Here is a 20,437-nt window from a genome sequence, read left to right on the forward strand (position 1 = left end):
ATGTACACTGGGTAAGTGACATTTTCCGTTCGATGGCATGTGTAGCTGCAGATACACATGCTGTGCATAGACTAGTAAGCAGTAATCTCCCCAAAAGCGGTGGCTTAGCCTGTAGGAGTTGAAGTTGTCTGAAATAATGTTAGTAATACAGCCTGTCCTACTGTGGCTTGTTGTGTTGTTAACACATCTACACAGTAATGTTTTGTGAATGTATGAGGCGTAGACCATGTGGCTGCCTTATCAATTTCTGTGATAGGTATATTCCCTAAAAAAGCCATTGTGGCGCCTTATTTTCATGTGGAATGCGCCTTTGGTATAATAGGTAGATCCCTTTTTGCTTTAATATAGCAGCTTTGAATACATTTCACTATCCATCTGGCAATGCCTTGCTTGGATATAGGATTCCCTGCATGAGGCTTTTGGAAGGCTACAAATAATTGTTTTGTTTTGCGAAACTGTTTTGTTCTGTCAATGTAATACATTAGTGCTCTTTTGATGTCTAACGTATGTAAGGCTCTTTCTGCTACTGAGTCTGGTTGTGGAAAAAAGACTGGGAGTTCCACTGTTTGGTTTAGGTGGAATGGTGATATAACTTTTGGTAAGAATTTGGGATTTGTACGGAGAACCACTTTATGTTTATGTATTTGTATAAAGGGTTCTTGTATAGTAAATGCTTGTATTACACTTACTCTTCTAAGAGATGTGATAGCTATCAGGAAGGCTACCTTCCAAGTTAAGTATTGCATTTCACAAGAGTGCATGGGTTCAAATGGTGGTCCCATGAGTCGTGTTAATACAATATTGAGGTTCCACAAAGGGAATGGTGGTGTTCTCGTGGGTATGATTCTCTTTAATCCTTCCATAAATGCTTTGATGATTGGGATTCTAAAAAGCGATGTTGAATGTCTAATCTGCAGATAGGCAGATATTGCTGTGAGATGTATTTTAATAGAAGAGAATGCTAGTTTAGATTTTTGTACAAGTAATAAGTAACTTACAATGTTTTTTGCGGAAGCATGTAGCGGTTGAATTTGATTATTGTGGCAGTAGTAAACAAATCTTTTCTATTTGTTTGCATAACAATGTCTTGTAGTACGTTTCCTAGCTTGTTTAATGACCTCCATACATTCTTGCGTAAGGTCGAAGTGTCCAAATTCTAAGACTTCAGGAGCCAGATTGCTAGATTGAGTGATGCTGGATTCGGGTGTCTGACCGGTTGTTTGTGTTGAATTAACAGATCTGGTCTGTTTGGTAATTTGACATGAGGTACCATTGATAGGTCCAGCAGTGTTGTGTACCACGGTTGGCGAGCCCAGGTTGGTGCTATGAGTATTAGTTTGAGTCTGTTTTGACTCAGTTTAAAAAGCATAAGCAAATATCCCTGACCAACTCATCCATAACGCATTGCCCTTGGACAGAGGGTGTGGGTACCTGAATGCGATGTTTTGGCATTTTGTGTTTTCTTTTGTTGCGAATAGGTCTATTTTTGGTGTTCCCCAGTGTAGAAAGTAATCTTGTAGGATCTGGGGATGAATCTCCCATTCGTGTGTTTGTTGGTGATCTCGACTGAGATTGTCGGCTAACTGGTTTTGAATCCCTGGGATGTATTGTGCTATTAGGCTAATGTGATTGTGAATTGCCCAATGCCAAATTTGTTGTGCTAAGAGACACAGTTGTGACGAGTGGGTCCCTCCTTGCTTGTTGAGGTAATACATTGTCGTCATGTTGTCTGTTTTGACAAGAATGTGTTTGTGGGCTATGAGTGGTTGAAATGCTTTCAATGCTAGAAACACTGCCAACAGTTCTAAATGATTTATGTGCAGTTGTTTTTGTTGAATGTTCCATTGTCCCTGTATACTGTGCTGGTTGAGGTGTGCTCCCCACCCCATCATGGAAGCATCTGTTGTGATCATGTATTGAGGCACTGGGTCTTGGAATGGCCACCCTTGGTTTAAATTTATAGGGTTCCACCATTGAAGCGAGACCCTGTGCTTGTGTCCATTGTCTTGCTAGGCACTGTTGTAAGCCCGCATGTGTAGTCTTGCGTTTGGGACAATGGCTATGCATGAAGACATCATGCCTAGAAGTTTCATTACAAACCTCACCTGGTAGTGTTGGTTTGGCTGCATGTTTAATATTATATTCTGGAAGGCTTGTACCCTTTGTGGACTTGGAGTGGCAATCGCCTTTTGTGTCGAGTGTTGCTCCCAAGCACTGTTGTATTTGGGATGGTTGTAGATGTGATTTTTTGTAATTTATAGAGAACCCTAGTTTGCGCAGTTTCTATAATGTATTGTGTGTGAAGAAGACACTGTTGTTGAGTGCTGGTTTTTATTAACCAATCGTCTAAGTATGGGAATACGTGCATGTGCTGTCTCCTTATATGAGCGGCTACTACTGCAAGGCATTTTGTGAATACCCTTGGGGCTGTTATCCCGAATGGTAACACCTTGAATTGGTAATGCACGCCCTGGATTACAAACCTTACGTATTTCCTGTGAGAAGGATGTATGGGTATGTGGAAATATGCATCCTTGAGATCTAACGTTGACATGTAGTCCTGTTTTTTGAGCAAGGGAATCACGTCTTGAAGTGTTACCATGTGGAAGTGATCTGATTTGATGTAGAGATTCAGTGTTTTGAGGTCTAATATGGGTCTCAACGTTTTGTCTTTCTTTGGAATTAGGAAATACAGTGAGTAGACACCTGTTCCTTTTTGATGGTTGGGTACTAGTTCTATTGCTTGTTTTTGTAACAATGCTTGGACTTCTAGCTGTAACAGGTCTAAGTGTCGTTTGGACATATTGTGTGCTCTTGGGGGCACATCTGGTGGGAAATATATGAATTCTATGCAATAACCATGTTGGATATTGGCTAGGACCCATGTGTCCGTAGTTATGTTTGTTCAGTTTTGGTAGTATGCAGTAAGTATCCCCCCACTGGTGTTGAGTGTTGGGGGTTTGTGACATTGAAGTCACTGTTTGGCTTGAGGTGTTTTAGGGCTTTGGAATTTCCCCCTTGCTTTTGGGAATTGTCCAACCCTGTATGATCCTCGAAACCCTCCCCTTTGGTACTGCCCCTGATAGGTGGGTCTGGCTTGTGAGGTGGAAGGCTCTGGGGTTTGGGTACGAAACCCCCCTCTCAACTGTGGTCTTCTAAAAGTGCCTCTGCTTTGTGGGGAGTAGAGCGCGCCCATGGCTTTGGCCGTGTCTGTGTCCTTTAGTTTCTCGATTGTCGTGTCCACCTCTGGCACAAACAATTGTTCCTGGTTAAACGGCATATTTAACACAGCTTGCTGGATTTCCGGTTTAAACCCTGAGCTCCGTAACCATGCATGCCTGCGAATGGTTACCGCAGTGTTCATTGTCCATGCTGCTGTGTCTGCAGAGTCCAGTGCAGACCTTATCTGGTTGTTGGAAATTGCCTGTCCTTCCTCAACAACCTGTTGGGCACGTTTCTGGTGTTCCTGTATTGCTGTATTATATGTTGCATCTCGTCCCGGTGTGCCCTGTCGTAGTGAGCCAGCAGAGCCTGCGAGTTGGCAATCCGCCATTGATTGGCTGCCTGTGCCGCCACTCGTTTGCCCGCAGCATCGAACCTCTGACTTTCCTTGTCAGGCGGTGGTGCGTCTCCTGATGATTGGGAGTTTGCCCTCTTTCTGGCCGCTCCCACGACCACCGAATCTGGTGTTAGTTGCTGTGTTATAAACACAGGGTCCGTTGGGGGAGGTTTATATTTTTTCTCCACCCTAGGCGTGATAGCTCTGCCTTTCACTGGGTCCTGGAACACCTGTTTGGCGTGCTTGAGCATGCCTGGGAGCATTGGCAAACTTTGATAAGAGCTGTGGGTGGATGCCAAGGTGTTAAATAAGAAGTCATCTTCTATTGGCTCCGCATGCATTGCTACATTGTGGAAAGTAGCTGCCCTTGACAACACCTGCATATATGCAGTGCTGTCCTCTGGAGGTGACGGCCTTGCCGGGTAACAATCGGGATTGTTGTCGGAGACCGGTATATCATATAAGTCCCATGCATCCGGGTCATCCTGTGTCATCCCTGTGTGAGTTGGTGACTGCATTGGGGGTGTTGTTACCGGGGACAGCTGTGGTGAGTGCAGTGGAGAAGGCTGTGGCGAAAACCTTGGTGGTGGTGTTTTGCCTCTTGCCACCTTTGCCTGCATTTCCGACTTCTGAAATGCTAGCTTTCTTTTTATTTTTATTGGAGGAAGAGTTTGAATTTTACCAGTCTCTTTCTGGATTTGCATCCTCCTTTGAGTATGGTCTGGCACTCCCATACTTAATTCCTGCTCAAATCTGTGCTCTTGCATTTGGCTGGAAAGTCCATGCTCTTCTGTGTAGGAGCCTATTTTCAGCTCCGAAGCTGCCTTTTTCGACACCGAAGGTTTCGGAACAGTCTTTTTCGACTCCGAGGAAACCTTTTTCACTTTGGGTGTGTCCAACTCTTGGTGCCGAGATGGTTCGGAGCCAGTATCTCGACCGGAGTCGGATGTCTTCGGCTGTTGGGAGGCCTTTTTCGGTGCCGATGGTTGGTCACCGTGTTTTCGGGTTAAGCCATGGCCTGTTGGCGGTGGCATCCCCTTGGCCTTTATGATTTTGGATTGAGTTTTAGCCGGGGCAGTTTTACTCACAGTTTTTTGCCGTACCGTCGGTTGCTCACTTTTCGGAGTCGTCCGAGTCCGATTCTTGTATGGAGATTCAATCCTCTTCCTCGACGTCGATCTGTTCGGCCGGTGTTGACGCCATCTGAAGTCTTCTGGCTCTTCAATCGCGTAGGGTCTTTTTCGATCAAAATGCCCGACAGGCCGCGTAAGTATCCTCCCTGTGTTCCGGTGATAGACACAGATTACAGACCAAGTGTTGGTCTGTATAAGGATACTTGGCGTGGCAATTCGGGCAGAAGCGGAAGGGGGTCCGGTCCATGAGTTTCGACGATGGACACGGTCGGGCCGACCAGGCCCCGCTGAAGAGTGGAAGCCCCAAAGGGCCACCGGAGCGCTTCTACAGGGAGTGCAGAATTATTAGGCAAGTTGTATTTTTGAGGATTAATTTTATTATTGAACAACAACCATGTTCTCAATGAACCCAAAAAACTTATTAATATCAAAGCTGAATATTTTTGGAAGTAGTTTTTAGTTTGTTTTTAGTTTTAGCTATGTTAGGGGGATATCTGTGTGTGCAGGTGACTATTACTGTGCATAATTATTAGGCAACTTAACAAAAAAAAATATATACCCATTTCAATTATTTATTATTACCAGTGAAACCAATATAACATCTCAACATTCACAAATATACATTTCTGACATTCAAAAACAAAACAAAAACAAATCAGTGACCAATATAGCCACCTTTCTTTGCAAGGACACTCAAAAGCCTCCCATCCATGGATTCTGTCAGTGTTTTGATCTGTTCACCATCAACATTGCGTGCAGCAGCAACCACAGCCTCCCAGACACTGTTCAGAGAGGTGTACTGTTTTCCCTCCTTGTAAATCTCACATTTGATGATGGACCACAGGTTCTCAATGGGGTTCAGATCAGGTGAACAAGGAGGCCATGTCATTAGATTTCCTTCTTTTATACCCTTTCTTGCCAGCCACGCTGTGGAGTACTTGGACGCGTGTGATGGAGCATTGTCCTGCATGAAAACCATGTTTTTCTTGAAGGATGCAGACTTCTTCCTGTACCACTGCTTGAAGAAGGTGTCTTCCAGGAACTGGCAGTAGGACTGGGAGTTGAGCTTGACTCCATCCTCAACCCGAAAAGGCCCCACAAGCTCATCTTTGATGATACCAGCCCAAACCAGTACTCCACCTCCACCTTGCTGGCGTCTGAGTCGGACTGGAGCTCTCTGCCCTTTACCAATCCAGCCACGGGCCCATCCATCTGGCCCATCAAGACTCACTCTCATTTCATCAGTCCATAAAACCTTAGAAAAATCAGTCGTGAGATATTTCTTGGCCCAGTCTTGACGTTTCAGCTTGTGTGTCTTGTTCAGTGGTGGTCGTCTTTCAGCCTTTCTTACCTTGGCCATGTCTCTGAGTATTGCACACCTTGTGCTTTTGGGCACTCCAGTGATGTTGCAGCTCTGGAATATGGCCAAACTGGTGGCAAGTGGCATCGTGGCAGCTGCACGCTTGACTTTTCTCAGTTCATGGGCAGTTATTTTGCGCCTTGGTTTTTCCACACGCTTCTTGCGACCCTGTTGACTATTTTGAATGAAACGCTTGATTGTTCGATGATCACGCTTCAGAAGCTTTGCAATTTTAAGAGTGCTGCATCCCTCTGCAAGATATCTCACTATTTTTGACTTTTCTGAGCCTGTCAAGTCCTTCTTTTGACCCATTTTGCCAAAGGAAAGGAAGTTGCCTAATAATTATGCACACCTGATATAGGGTGTTGATGTCATTAGACCACACCCCTTCTCATTACAGAGATGCACATCACCTAATATGCTTAATTGGTAGTAGGCTTTCGAGCCTATACAGCTTGGAGTAAGACAACATGCATAAAGAGGATGATGTGGTCAAAATACTCATTTGCCTAATAATTCTGCACTCCCTGTACAATCGGTGTCTATGTACTAACACTAAACCGGTACTGAGCGCGAACAATACCGTCGAATTTTCGATAATTAGCTAACCTTCCCGATTCGAAATACGGAGCGAAGAGGAACACGTCCAAACCCGATGGCGGAAAGAAAACAATCTAAGATGGAGTCAATGCCCATGCGCAATGGAGCCGAAAGGGAGGAGTCCCTCGGTCTCGTGACTCGAAAAGACTTCTTTGAAGAAAAACAACTTGTAACACTCCGAGCCCAACACTAGATGGCAGGATAATGCACAGCATGTGTATCTGCAGCTACACATGCAATTGAACATATATATATATATGTCCATATGTATGTATATATATATATATATATATATATATATATATATATAATATATATATACCTTGGAACATCCGTATATCAGCGAAATCTTACGGTACGTTAAAACAGGCAAGTTATGAATAGGAGAGCCGTAGAGGAAGAAAAAACAAACTTATGCAATGCGCACAAATTAGACTGGGCTGGCGGGATAAGGAATAAAGAACTTACAACAGCTCACCGCTACTGGAAACGATGTCGCAACACCGCTTGTCCTACCGCCATATCTCCCTCCTGAGTTTCCTCCAAACAGTAATGTCTTGCGAAAGTATGCACAGACTTCCATGTGGCTGCTCTGCAGATGTCCTGAATGGGCACTCCAGCAAAAAGTGCCATGGATGCAGCCATTTTCCCTGTAGAATGTGCCCGCTGTGGATTCTGCAAAGGTTTTCCTGCCGATGTATGACAATAGTTAATGGCAGAGGCTATCCACCTCGCAATTCTTTGTTTAGATAAAGCTCGCCCCTTGCGTGGAGCACTGAAGGCCACAAAAAGCTGGTTAGATTGTCTAAACTGTTTAGTTCTGTCCAGGTAAAAATTTCAGGCACCTCTGAACACCCAAAGAGTGTAGAGCCTGTTCTGCAGACGTCGATGGATTAGGAAAGTACGTTTTCAGTATCACTGGTTGATTTATATGAAAATCGGATGGCACCTTAGGTATGAATTTTGGATTTGTTTGCAAAATTACTCCATCCTTTTTGAATTGTAAGAAAGGATCCTGGATCGTGAATGCCTGTAACTCACTTACTCTTCTAGCCGAGGTAAGAGCGAGCAGAAGAGAGACTTTCCAGGATAGGAACCTTATATCTGCCTTGTGGGTTGGCTCAAACGGTGGTTTCATTAATTGAGACAAGACCAAATAAAGTTGCAATAAAGGAGGTGGAGGCCGTACCGGAGGGAAGGACCTGAACAGAGCCTTCAAAAACAGTTTTAGGACTCTCGCCGACCACAGGGGAGGCTCGTTCTCCGTACGCCTATAACGAGAAATTGCTGCCAGGTGAACTTTAATTGAAGAAATCGCCAAACCCAATTTGGCCAGGAGCAGAAGATAAGGTAGAATCTGCTGCGGCGATGACGAAAAGGGGTGCACCTGGACCCGAGCACACCAAGAGCAGAATCTCTTCCACTTCAGACAGTAACATTTGTTGGTACTCTCAGCCACAGCTCTGGCAAGAATGGCCCAGCAATCCGATGGAAAATCTAGATGCGCAGACTCATGGTGTTCAGGAGCCAGGCTGTCAAGTGAAGTGAAGCCGGATCCGGGTGAAGAACTAGGCCCTCGTTCATCGTAAGTAGGGAGGGTATAGCTGGTAGAGGGATGCTGTGGCTCTGCGAGAGGTAAAGGAGTTACGAATACCAAAACTGACGAGGCCATGCTGGAGCAATCAGAAGGAGCTTGCAGTGTTCAATCTTGATCTTCGCCAGAACCCTTGGAATCAGGGGAATGGGAGGAAAAGCGTAGGCATAAATTCCTGACCATGCCATGGAAAACGCATTCCCCCAAGAGCCCCAATGTGGATCCCGACTTGCAAAGAAGCGCCATTTCGCATTCTGTGGGGTGGCGAAGAGATCTAAGTTCGGTATCCCCCATCGGGCGAAAACCTGATTCAAGTCTTCCTGGTTCAATTCCCACTCGTGGTTGGACGACCGTGATCTGCTCAGGGAATACGCAATGACGTTCTGTATACCTGGGACACGTTCCGCTCGAAGACTTATTTTGTGGCTGATAGACCATTCCCAAATGCACTGAGATTCTCTCGATAACAGTAGAGACCTAGTTCCTCCCCTGCTTGTTTATGTAATGCATTGTTGTTGTGTTGTCCGTCCGGATGAGAACCGAGGAACCTTTTATTTTCGGGAGAAAAGCGCACAGCGCTAGTCGAACAGCCTTCAATTCAAAGTAATTGATATGAAAGTCTTTCTGATGTTGCTTCCATTTGCCTCTTACTTGCAGGTGTTGGAGGAAAGCACCCCTTCGAGAGAAGTGTCTGTAGTTATCACCCAAGGTGCTTGCTGGGGAAGAAAAGAAAGTCCCTTTGCTAAGTGAGACTCCTGAGTCCACCAAGCTAGAGAGAGCATCATGGGCCTGGTTTATCCTGATATCATCGTCGAAAGACCCCACGGCTTGTGCCCATTGAAGATCTAACTGCTCCTGGAGGGGTCTTATTCTTAGACAGAAAGGTACCAGAGGAATGCAGGAGGACATCAATCCCTATCAGGGACTTGAATAGGCGAACTGAAACATACTTTCTTTTTTGTAAACGCTTCGCAAGGGAGATTATTTTTCTTGATGGTTTTGCCTCCTGAGAAAAGCTGCCACTGGAGCCAGGCATTTGGTGAAGGTCCTGGTAGCCGGCTTCAGGCCGAAGGGCAAGACTTTGAACTGGTAATGGTCTCCGGCTACTGCAAATCTGAGATATCTTCTGTGGGAGGGATGAATAGGGATATGAAAATATGCGTCCTGTAAAATCGAGGGTAGCCATTAAATCCCCCGAATTTAGAAGGGACAGGATGTCTGATAAGGTTATCATACGGAATGATTGTTTTCTGAGATAGATGTTGAGATCCCTGAGGTCTAAAATTGGGCGCCAACTTTTCTGTTTCTTTTGGACTAAGAAGAATCAGGAGTAATAACCCTTTCCTCTCCCGATATGGAACCTTTTCTATAGCTCCCTTGAAAAGCATGGACTCGACCTCCTGCTTGAGCAGATGCAAGTGCTTCACCTTTCGAGGAAGGGGAGGCTTCGTAGGGGGTGTAAGGAAATGCCTCCTTGGCATGCTTACCCCCTAACTTTTTGCCTTTGCTGATGATAAGTTATGATTTGAAAGTGTGCTGGGACCCTGCTAACCAGGCCCCAGCACCACTGTTATTTCCCTAAATCGTACCTTTGTCTCCACAATTGGCACAACCCTGGCACTCAGATAAGTCCCTTGTAACTGGTACCCCTGGTACCAAGGGCCCTGATGCCAGGGAAAGTCTCTAAGGACTGCGGCATGTCTTATGCCACTCTAGGGACCCCTCACTCAGCACATGCACACTGCCTCACAGCTTGTGTGTGCTGGTGGGGAGAAAATGACTTAGTCGACATGCAACTCCCCTCAGAGTGCCATGCCAACCTCACACTGCCTGTGGCATAGGTAAGTCACCCCTCTGGCAGGCCTTACAGCCCTAAGGCAGGGTGCACTATACTACAGGTGAGGGCATATGTGCATGAGCACTATGCCCCTACAGTGCCTAAGTAAAACCTTAGACATTGTAAGTGCAGGGTAGCCATAGGAGTATATGGTCTGGGAGTTTGTCAAACACAAAATCCACTGTTCCAAAATGGCTACACTGAAAACTGGGAAGTTTGGAATCAAACGTCTCAGCACAATAAATGCACATTGATGCCAGTGTGCAATTTATGGTAAAATACACCCAGAGGGCATCTTAGAGATGTCCCCTGAATACCTACCCGACTTCTAGTGTAGGCTGACCAGTTCCTGCCAGCCTGCCACACACCAGACATGTAGCTGGCCACCTGGGAAGAGTGCCTTTGTCACTCAGTGGCCAGGAACAAAGCCTGTACTGGGTGGAGGTGCTTCTCACCTCCCCCTGCAGGAACTGTAACACCTGGCGGTGAGCCTCCAAGGCTCACCCCTTTTGTTACAGCGCCCCAGGGCATCCCAACTAGTGGAGATGCCCGCCCCTCCGGCCACTTCCGCACTTTTGGCGGCAAGGCTGGTGGAGATAATGAGAAAAACAAGGAGGAGTCACCCACCAGTCAGGACAGCCCCTAAGGTGTCTTGAGCTGAGGTGACCCCTGCCTTGAGAAATCCTCCATCTTGAGTTTGGAGGATTCCCCCAATTAGGAATAGGGATGTGCATCTGGGGAGCCCCTAAATACTGAATTTAGGGGTGGGTTTAGGTCTGGGAGGGCAGTATCCGGTGGCTACACCCTCTTTGTGCCTCCTCCCTGTAGGGAGGGGGGCACATCCCTATTCCTATTGGGGGAATCCTCCAAACTCAAGATGGAGGATTTCTCAAGGCAGGGGTCACCTCAGCTCAGGACACCTTAGGGGCTGTCCTGACTAGTGGGTGACTCCTCCTTGTTTTTCTCATTATCTCCTCCAGCCTTGCAGCCAAAAGTGGGGGCAGTGGCCGGAGGGGCGGGCATCTCCACTAGCTGGGATGCCCTGTGGCACTGTAACAAAGGGGGTGAGCCTTTGAGGCTCACCGCCAGGTGTTACAGTTCCTGCAGGGGGAGGTGAGAAGCACCTCCACCCAGTACAGGCTTTGTTCCTGGCCACAGAGTGACGAAGGCACTCCCCCCATGTGGCCAGCAACATGTCTGGTGTGTGGCAGGCTGGCAGAAACTGGTCAGCCCACACTGGAAGTCTGGTGTGTTTTCAAGGGGCATCTCTAAGATGCCCTCTGGGTGTATTTTACAATAAAGGGCACACTGGAATCAGTGTGCGTTTTTTGTGCTAAGAAGTTTGATACCAAACTTCCCAGTTTTCAGTGTAGCCATTATGGTGCTGTGGAGTTCGTGTTTGACAGACCCCCAGATCATATACCCTTATGGCTACCCTGCACTTACAATGTCTAAGGTTTTGCTTAGACACTGTAGGGGCATAGTGCTCATGCACATATGCCCTCACCTGTGGTATAGTTTACCCTGCCTTAGGGCTGTAAGGCCTGCTAGAGGGGTGACTTACCTATGCCACAGGCAGTGTGAGGTTGGCATGGCACTCTGACGGGAGTGCCATGTCGAGTTAGTCTTTTTCTTCCCACCAGCACACACAAGCTGGCAAGCAGTGTGTATGTGCTGAGTGAGGGGTCTCTAGGGTGGCATAAGACATGCTGCAGCCCTTAGAGACCTTCCCTGGCATCAGGGCCCTTGGTACCAGTTACAAGGGACTTACCTGGGTGCCAGGGTTGTGCCAATTGTGGAGACAAAGGTACAATTTAGGGAAAGAACACTGGTGCTGGGGCCAGGTTAGCAGGGTCCCAGCACACTTTCAAATCATAACTTGGCATCAGCAAAGGCAAAAAGTCAAGGGGTAACCATGCCAAGGAGGCATTTCCTTACAGATGTCCATAGCGCAGTCTATAATTTCTGCAGAAGATCTCTCTCCCCTTCCTGCAAGAATTTCTTTGCTTCTGATTTAGAGTCTTCAGGCAGTTGATCCAAATTGGGCGCAATGTCAGCCCATATCTGCCTATCATATCTGCCTAAGATAGCCAGAGACTTAATGGCTTCGCTTATTATTCGAGCTTCTAACAAAAAACGTTTTCCTATATTGTCTAATCTCCTACCCTCTTTATCGGGTGGGGCAGAGATTGGTGCTGAAGGGTTCCTTGATCTGCGTTGAGCCGTCTGAGCAATTACTGAGTCGGGTCTGGGATGGCCCGTGAGGCAGGCCGGAGAATCTTCAGGCACCTTATACTTCTTATCAAGGCGAGGTAGAACTGGGGTGACCGTGGCTGAGTTCTTCATAACTTTAATGCCCTCATTCCAGATATAATCAGCATAGATGTAACGTTCTTTTGAAAAGGCTCCTTAAAATTGTCCAAAAAACAGCCCATCTGTTTTGTGGGCATGGGCAACTCAAATCGTTTGGCAGCTCGTTCCAGCAGGTTGTGGAAACCGCTCATGTCACCCAGAAAGGAATCCACAGGAACCGGAGAGGGAGAGAACGGAGCGGGAATTTGATAATCATCCCATTCAGTTATTGCGTCCGGCAACTCTCCTCCCTTCCTATCATCATCATCATCTTCAGAGGAGGACAAATCCTGCACAGGAATGGAAACCGGTGTTTGTGGCGGTCCCTGGGATGTTTGGAATTCCTGGATGGATAGGGGTAGACGATGCAATAGGTTGCTGAACTTCCAGGCCAGCTGGTGTAAACAGCTTTCTGTAGTTGTCTAACATAAGCTGTAGATCAGCTATGAGTGATCCTGGCAAGGAAACCATCTGCTCCTGATAAGGATACTGGTGGGATTGTGGGTAGTAAGATTGCGGATCATGCTGGGTGTCGTCCTCTATATCCTGGCACTTGATGTGCAGTTCTGATGGGCTATGAGAAACCCCGAAAGGTCCCTCATCATCTGAGTCCTCTTGTTTCAGCAGATGCGTAGGTACCAAGGCTGAAACTCTACCTCGAGGTGTTGCCAACGGTGAAAGGAAAGAAGACTTCTTGTCTGTCTTAACCCTCGTCGACGGCATTGTCGACGGGAATGTAGACGGTACGCTCGTCGGCAGTGCCGACGGCATCATTGACGGTATCAGCGTCGCAGATTGCAGCGCCGATGGAGACATTGATGGAGAAACTTGTCGACGAGGAAAACGACGGCGATAGAGCCAACGTCGATGGTCTCACAGGCAGTATCATGGATGAAGGAGAGGCGATGGGCGAGGCAACCATGAACACCATCGACGAGGACGTCGTCGACACGATCATCGATGAAGTGGACAATGCCATAGAGATTGTAGATGTAGTAGCAGTCAACGACGATGCTGTGCAGATACCTTTGGACACCGCCGTCAATGGTGTTCTCATCGACGATGACGTCGTCGTAGATTTCCCAGATGGCCTCTTAAAAACATGTTTCACCACAGGAAGTGGTGTTGGAGGCTCAGAAAAAGCTGTTTTGCTGCGCTCTGAGGAGACAGATTTTTCTTTTGAGTGCCTTTTTGAAGAAACAGAACTCCTGTGAGGAGAACTGGAAGGACTTCCAGGTTTAGAGGGCACTCTCTTGGATTTCTTGTCAGCCTTTCTGGGAAGATCTTCTGAGTGAGGTTGAGGAAATCTGCCTCTTTTCTGTAGCTTTCTGGAGGAAGTTGTAGATTCCTCACTGTCCGAGCCAGACACTGGGTTAGATCTGGACTTCAGTTTCTGGAGCCAAATTAGTAGTCTACCTTCTCTATCTTTGAGGGTTTTGTTAGAGAAGGTCTTGCAGACCTTGGAGTCTTTGGCCACATGGTCAGAGTAGAGGAAGTAAATACAGTCCCCTGTGTGGGTCCTCAGAGGGAAGCCTCTTTTTCCCACAGGTCTTACAGGCTCTGAAAAGGCTTTTCTTCTCTTTATCTGACATGGTGAATATTTTCCAAAACAGAGTTCTCTTTAGCAGGGTAAGAAGAAGACACCTTACTTGCTGTGGAAAAATCTTTTTTCTGAAGAAAAACAGTGAAAATCAACTTCTCTGAAGTATTGACTGAGCAGAGCTCAATGGAGACTCCCTAGCACGTCGTGCGGTAGAAAATCTGAGGGAAGGGAGCTCCTCTCAAGAGGGTTCTAGAGGGAGGGGAGGCCTGATTGGCTGGGCCTTGTTTCAGTCCTTTTGCTCATTATGATGAGGATAGGCTACTAAAGTGAAGACTTAGGCCTTTTTTCTTTGCAGTAGCCTATATGCATAGCTGTTTTGATGTACCGGGGGATCCCATCTCGACGACGGGGAAGGATTCAAGCATGTGAATCTATGAAAGTTCCAATACTGGAGTAAAGACAAAATATGTATGATCCGAAATTCTTAAGGTTCTAAGGAAGCAGCATCAATTTGGCTACTGTGATCTGCATATTGCAGGAGATAGTCTATTTGCAAATAGGACTGGTGTGGTATGGAGAAGATGATTAACTGTCGATTTGGGCTGAATAGCCTCTATGGGGACCTTATATCAGAACAAAAACAAGTGTGCAGCACCATGTTTGTTTTGGAGTACTAAGCCCAGTAATCACTAGTGGCTTTTTCAAGAGTCCGCCATTTCAAGCAGTCACAGCTCTGATCCATCACAATTTTATTTTATGTTTTTATTTCCATTTAAAGGTGTGATTTGTCCAAAGGGCATTTAACAGGCAGGGAAGCATTTGCATTATCTGCATGAAGGGATCAGTTGTGATGTATCATTTATTTAAGGGATATAAATATAAATGACTCATTTAAGCACCTGAAATACATTTGTGTGCCTATTCGTTCCTTCATGAAGGACATATCAATAATTCACTGGTGTAAACTGGTTTATTTACAGATCACAGCCCCAGCGGTATCAAATAAGCCACACTCCTACTTAAATATTTTTCATGACAGTCTTGTGGAATGACCATCGCACAGAGGCTAACTGTCACTCAGCTTTGTAACCTCCTCAGCCACACACTCTCCTTCATATATTAGGTCTTTACACAGCAAAGTAAAGAAATTATCATTTCTTCTGCTTCTTCCTTGCAGCCTCTTTTCAGACAGATGTGGCGTCAGCTTCCGTGATCTATCAACTGCAGGCTCTGGGTTTGTGAACAGGGGCTCGTCTTTCTTTGCTGCAGTTTATAGTAGGCGATTTATCCCACTGCTTTGAGTCCACTCGCAAAGCAACTCTTGGGTATCAGCAGTTGGACAGGGGACTTGATCTATGCCTCTACTGCTCCGTGCTGAATACTGCAGACCTCAATATTGACTCTTTCCTCTGCCAACCACCTTCAGGAACCCTTGAGTATGAAATCCTTTTCTGAGTTCAGTACTGCTGGCACATCTTTGTTGAGGCAAACCCCTAATCCCCTCACCCCTTAGTCACAAACACCATGTTTTACCTTTCCCATTATGCTCTATGGAATCCAAACATAAAAAGGCTCGGGACGATTTCCTGCCAGACTTTGCACCTTTTTTCCCTCTAAACTGTTTCTTCACTTCTCCCTGAATGTTTCTTTCACACAATGTTCCCATTCTTCCAAAAAGGCCATCCCCATAGTAATGTGGCAACTCCATTTATGCAATATTTAACAGTTTTTCAAAATACAAAATCAATTAGGACATAAGTATACTTAATTTTAGTCAATTTCTGTAAGTAGATAAGAGCTGTACAAAACACACTTCGCTGTTGTGGAATGCATATCAATTGGAAATATAAGTATAAACACAAATGTTTAACAACAAAGTGCACTGCCCTGTATTAATGTCTAACACTACTTAATGTGTTACCTACCTTTCTTGGTCAATGCTAATACAAATACAAATGCTGGCCTTTGTAAATTTTCAATTAAATATCTGTCTCAAAGATATACAAAGTTAAGCACTACTATACATTCAAAAGTATAGATAAACAAAACTATGATAAGCTCACCTCCAGCTGAAATTTAAGATGCTCTCTCATACTTTCAAAGAGAAAGAAGCATGCACGAAGAGAAGCTGCATATAAATTAATTCTTTCAACATTCAGAAGCTGAGAAAGAGAATACAAACATTATTGTAAAAACACTTCTTATTCAGTGAAATATTCAAATAAAGATACAACATATGCAATGCACTCAATTCACGATACCATATTTAAATAACACTACAAATTGATTGCAATCTTGGTGATAACCTAATGAGGTTTTCAATTCAAGTGTGTTTTGTATCACAAGAGCTTAGTCTCACTGGAACTCAAACCAGCGATTTTCACTTCAGCTAACATTTCTGTAACAGGTCCATTAGAAAACTGCATACAATTACCACTTACTGGAAATTGATACATGTTAGGTTAACATTTAAGATTAGTTTTTGCTACTACAGAAATATTATTAAAAAAATTAAAAATACTTATCTGAAGAAATTAAAGAAATGAAAATAATTTTCCCAACTGAGTTGTTTATTTGGAAGCTTTTTGGAAAATGTTTAACTTTTTGAGACAGTCAAATATGAGGCTTTGAAAGAATCATGCACAATGCTTGCTTGACACGTCTAATTTATGTTCTTCCAGTGGCTATAGATTATGAAAAGAAATACCGAGAAGCCAAGGCCTGCCTTTAAGATTATGTTGTGTAGTCCGAATTTCACTTTTAAAACTCAACTCCATGCAACACTTAGGAGGTTGAACATACATTGTCCATTTCGTATATGTGACAGCCCAGAAACTATACTCACTCTGTTGAGGAACTGTTTTAATTCATATACAAAACATCGTCATCTGGTGTAGAAGGCTGCCTCAGACTAAGGTGTACACCTACGGTGTGGCACCATATACTGAGTCCAGGCCACTATCAGTGCTAGTGAACAGGTGTCCAGACAGCAAAAGCTCTCTAGTGGTAGCAGAGGCGAGCAGCTGAAGCTTATCCAGGAGGAATGTAAAGCACTTGCAATACCACAGGAGTCAAACAGTAACTCATTCACAAGAAAGAACCACAGAAGTGTTGCAAAAATAAAGGATTCCTTATTTAGTACAGCACTAGTACTAGACTAGAATTGGTATATCCCATCTACACACAACACGTACAAAAAATAACCAGCAGAAATAGCATAAAATATACAGGGCCCTACTTGGGGGGGGGGCCCGAAACCATATACTAAGAAAGCAAAATGCCAAATAGTGACCCTAACCAAGCTAAGTGTGGTAGCTACCTAGGGGTAGATTGAAACACCACAGGTACGTACGGTAAAGGTCCCCAGCGACCAAGTGCAAGGTAGTTACCCACCCAGGCATCCCATAGGCTAACACAGGGAGTAGTGGTTAGAGTTAATGGAACTTAAAACGCTTCCCAGTGGACACTGAGGAAACCAGCAGACAACAGGAAGGTTGGAGAGTGCCCCCACCAGAGGATACCCAAAAGTCAGGAGTACCTACACCAGGGGACGCAGATGCAAAGGGGAGCAGGGACTCTCTTTGAAGTCAGTGAATGCCTCGGATTGTCCAGCTGCTATCACGACCCATGGACCGGGCTGGTGGAACCTAAGGACGGATTCTGGACGTGGAGGACCTGAAAAGGAAGGGGACAGAGTCCAGCACCAGCCTAGGTGGTGCAGACGGCAATGCCAACCTTCCTAGAGGTGAAGTTCATGCGGGTCGGTGGAGGAAAAAGAAAACTGAGGGGTCCAGGAGCTGCAGAAGATCCCGGGAGTCGCCTACGAGCTGTCCCTCAATGGTCGTCAGACTCCAGGAGGGTCAGTGACCAGCCAGGTCACCAACATGCACTGGCAATTGTCAAGCAGGAGCTTAAGAGTATTTGCAGAGGTCTGGGGACCAGCAAGGTCCAGGAGACTCTACCCTTGAGGGGAGGAGTCAGGGCTGGCCCTCAGCACGCAGGAAGGCCAGCAGAATTTGTTGGAGCCCCCACGAGTGACCCACAGGTGATGGACCAGCAGCAGTTCCAGAGGCCAGGGGCAGAAGATGTCTTGCAGAGTTCCTTGGAGAGTCTTGCTAGACAAATCTGAGGACCCACACTCTGGGGACCTCTTAAGTAAACCTAAAAGGGGGTTGGTCACTCTCTGAAGTGACCCACCCATCAGATAGGGTCAAGGACGTCATCTACCTGGCAAACCAGTCATTCTCGCAGGGGCATCTGCCCATTTTCTTTACAAGACGGCAAAACTAAGTAGCCACCTGGGAGAGCTCTGTTCACCTCCACAGGGAAGGAGCCAGGCAGAGGGGCGGTCACTCCCCAGTCATTTGTGCAGTTTCATGCCAGAGTGGGAACCGGGGGTGCCTGAACTGGAGCAAACCAGATTATGCAAGGAGGGCACCAAAGGTGCCCTTCAAAGTAGTCTGGTCGCGCTCAGAGGTCAACCCCACCCCAGCCTTTCGACACTTAATACACAAGGGGAGGTGGCTGTAGGAAGCTGGCTTTGTATATAATATCCCAAAGTAAGCTATAGTGTGCACAGATTCCAGTGGAGTCCCAGAGGCTTTACAGAAGCTAAAGCAGATAATACTAATGCTCTCTTTTGTGGTAGTGTGTGTAGGAAGCTGGCCAGGTGTATGGTGGACACCTATGGTGTTATCACCTTATACCAGGTCCAGGTATCCCCCATTAGTGAAGTTTAGGCAGTGTCTAGGAAGCCAGGGCTCTCTAGAGATAGCTGTGGATGAGTAGCCAAGACTTATCTAGGAGACATGCAAAGCTTATGCAATACCACTATAGTCACACAGAACTTGCAAACATGAAAGAACCGTACATTGTTACAAAAATAAAGGTACGTTATTATAGTAACACCAATACTACAATATTGGCTAGGCAATCCCCCAACTGGAGGTAAGCAAACACACTATTACATATACATTAGCAATCAGTAAATAGCATGGAAAGCAATAGGAACTCGTGAGTGGCCCCGGGGAGGGCAAAACCATATACAAAGTGGAATGTGAAAGGCAGTCTTCCACCCAAGGAAGTGCAATCAGTATAAGGGAGCTGGAGGAACTAGGGTCCCAAGAGTCAAGTACCAGAGTGACCCTCTGCGATCAGGAGAGCAGAGGAAAGTACCTGGTTTTCCCCAACACCAAAAGGAGGACTTTAGAAAAGGATTATGCAAGACCCAACCAAGACTGGAAGAACCTAAAGGTGAATCCAGACAGAAGAGGATCTGCAAAGGAAGGGGAACAACTCCAGTTCGAGTGTCCGGTTGTGGCAGGAGACACTACCCACCCTTCTGTGGATGCAGGAACAGCTTGATGGTAGATGAATAAGATCAGCAGTGCAGCACAGGAGCTGAAGAGGAGTCCCAGAAGTGATGCAAGTGATGTCCCTCGTCGGCGGTCGAGATGCAGTCGGTTAGTGGTGCTGGAAAACCACTAACAAGCCTTGGCAAATGTAAGAGATTGAGAAGAAAGTTTGCAAGGATGAAGAGGACCAGCAAGGTCCAGGGGACTTGACCCAAGGAGAGGAGTCTGGGGTGACCCTTAGCCGCTGGGAGAACCACAAGAAGAGGAGGCAGCCCCCAAAGGCAAGCCATTGGCAGCAGGCACAGGAGTCACTGTGAGGCCCACTCAGCACAACTAAAGAGGAGTCCCATGTCGCTGGACCAGTAGGCAGGAGACTGCTTTGCAGGAAGGAGTGCTGGAGGCCAGGTCTACATGAAGCCTGAAGATCACTTGGAGGAGGAACAAACAAGCCTTGGAAGCTGCAAGAGTCACAGTGTACTGGGGCAATGTCCTGCAAGGAAATGCAAAGGCTTACCGTCTCCAAAGTTGGACAGCTGGTAAAGAGGACCAGGGGGACCACAAGAGACCACCACCTGTGATGCAGGATCCACTCAGCTCCGGAGAAGAGAAGATCCACGCAGACGGTCGTCATTGCAGTTGGTGCCTGCAGATGCAGGGGAGTGACTCTTTCACTCCAATAGAGATTCATTCTTACTACTTGTGCAGGATGAAGACTCGTCGCCCTCAGAGGCTGCACAGCTGGGGAAATGTTGCAGGTGCTGTAAGAAGCCAAAGAAACAATGTTGCAGAGCGGAGTCTTTGCTGGAGTTGCAGACTGTCTGTTCTTAGATGGTCCAGTTGCAGTCCCACTGGCCAGAAAATGAAGTAAATGATGCAGAGGAGTCCTGCTGGAATCTTGCAAGTTTAATCTGTGGACCCATCCAAGAGGAAGATGCTAAATAGCCAAGGAAGGGGGATTGGTCACCTAGCATGGTGACCACATATCAGGAGGGGGCTGTGAAATCACCAACCTGACCTGGCCATTCAGACGCTCCCAGGCGTTTCTGCCCACCTTGGATTCAAGATGGCAGAATCAAGAGGCCAGCTGGAGGAGCTCTAGGTACCA

At 46.2% G+C, this 20,437-nt stretch overlaps 1 protein-coding gene across 3 annotated transcripts in view; it reads right to left on the reverse strand.

The window, feature by feature from the left end:
• Positions 1-20,437, reverse strand: part of GBF1 (golgi brefeldin A resistant guanine nucleotide exchange factor 1) — a 1,570,387-nt gene that overhangs the window by 1,027,224 nt on the left and 522,726 nt on the right. For all 3 annotated transcript variants that reach the window (XM_069240539.1, XM_069240538.1, XM_069240540.1), the window contains one exon: positions 16,042-16,140. In XM_069240539.1, coding sequence (XP_069096640.1) covers positions 16,042-16,140 — 99 coding nt within the window. The remainder of the gene's footprint in view (positions 1-16,041; positions 16,141-20,437) is intronic.

This window comes from Pleurodeles waltl, chromosome 6 (assembly GCF_031143425.1).
Source record: "Pleurodeles waltl isolate 20211129_DDA chromosome 6, aPleWal1.hap1.20221129, whole genome shotgun sequence".
NCBI classification, from domain to species: domain Eukaryota; kingdom Metazoa; phylum Chordata; class Amphibia; order Caudata; family Salamandridae; genus Pleurodeles; species Pleurodeles waltl.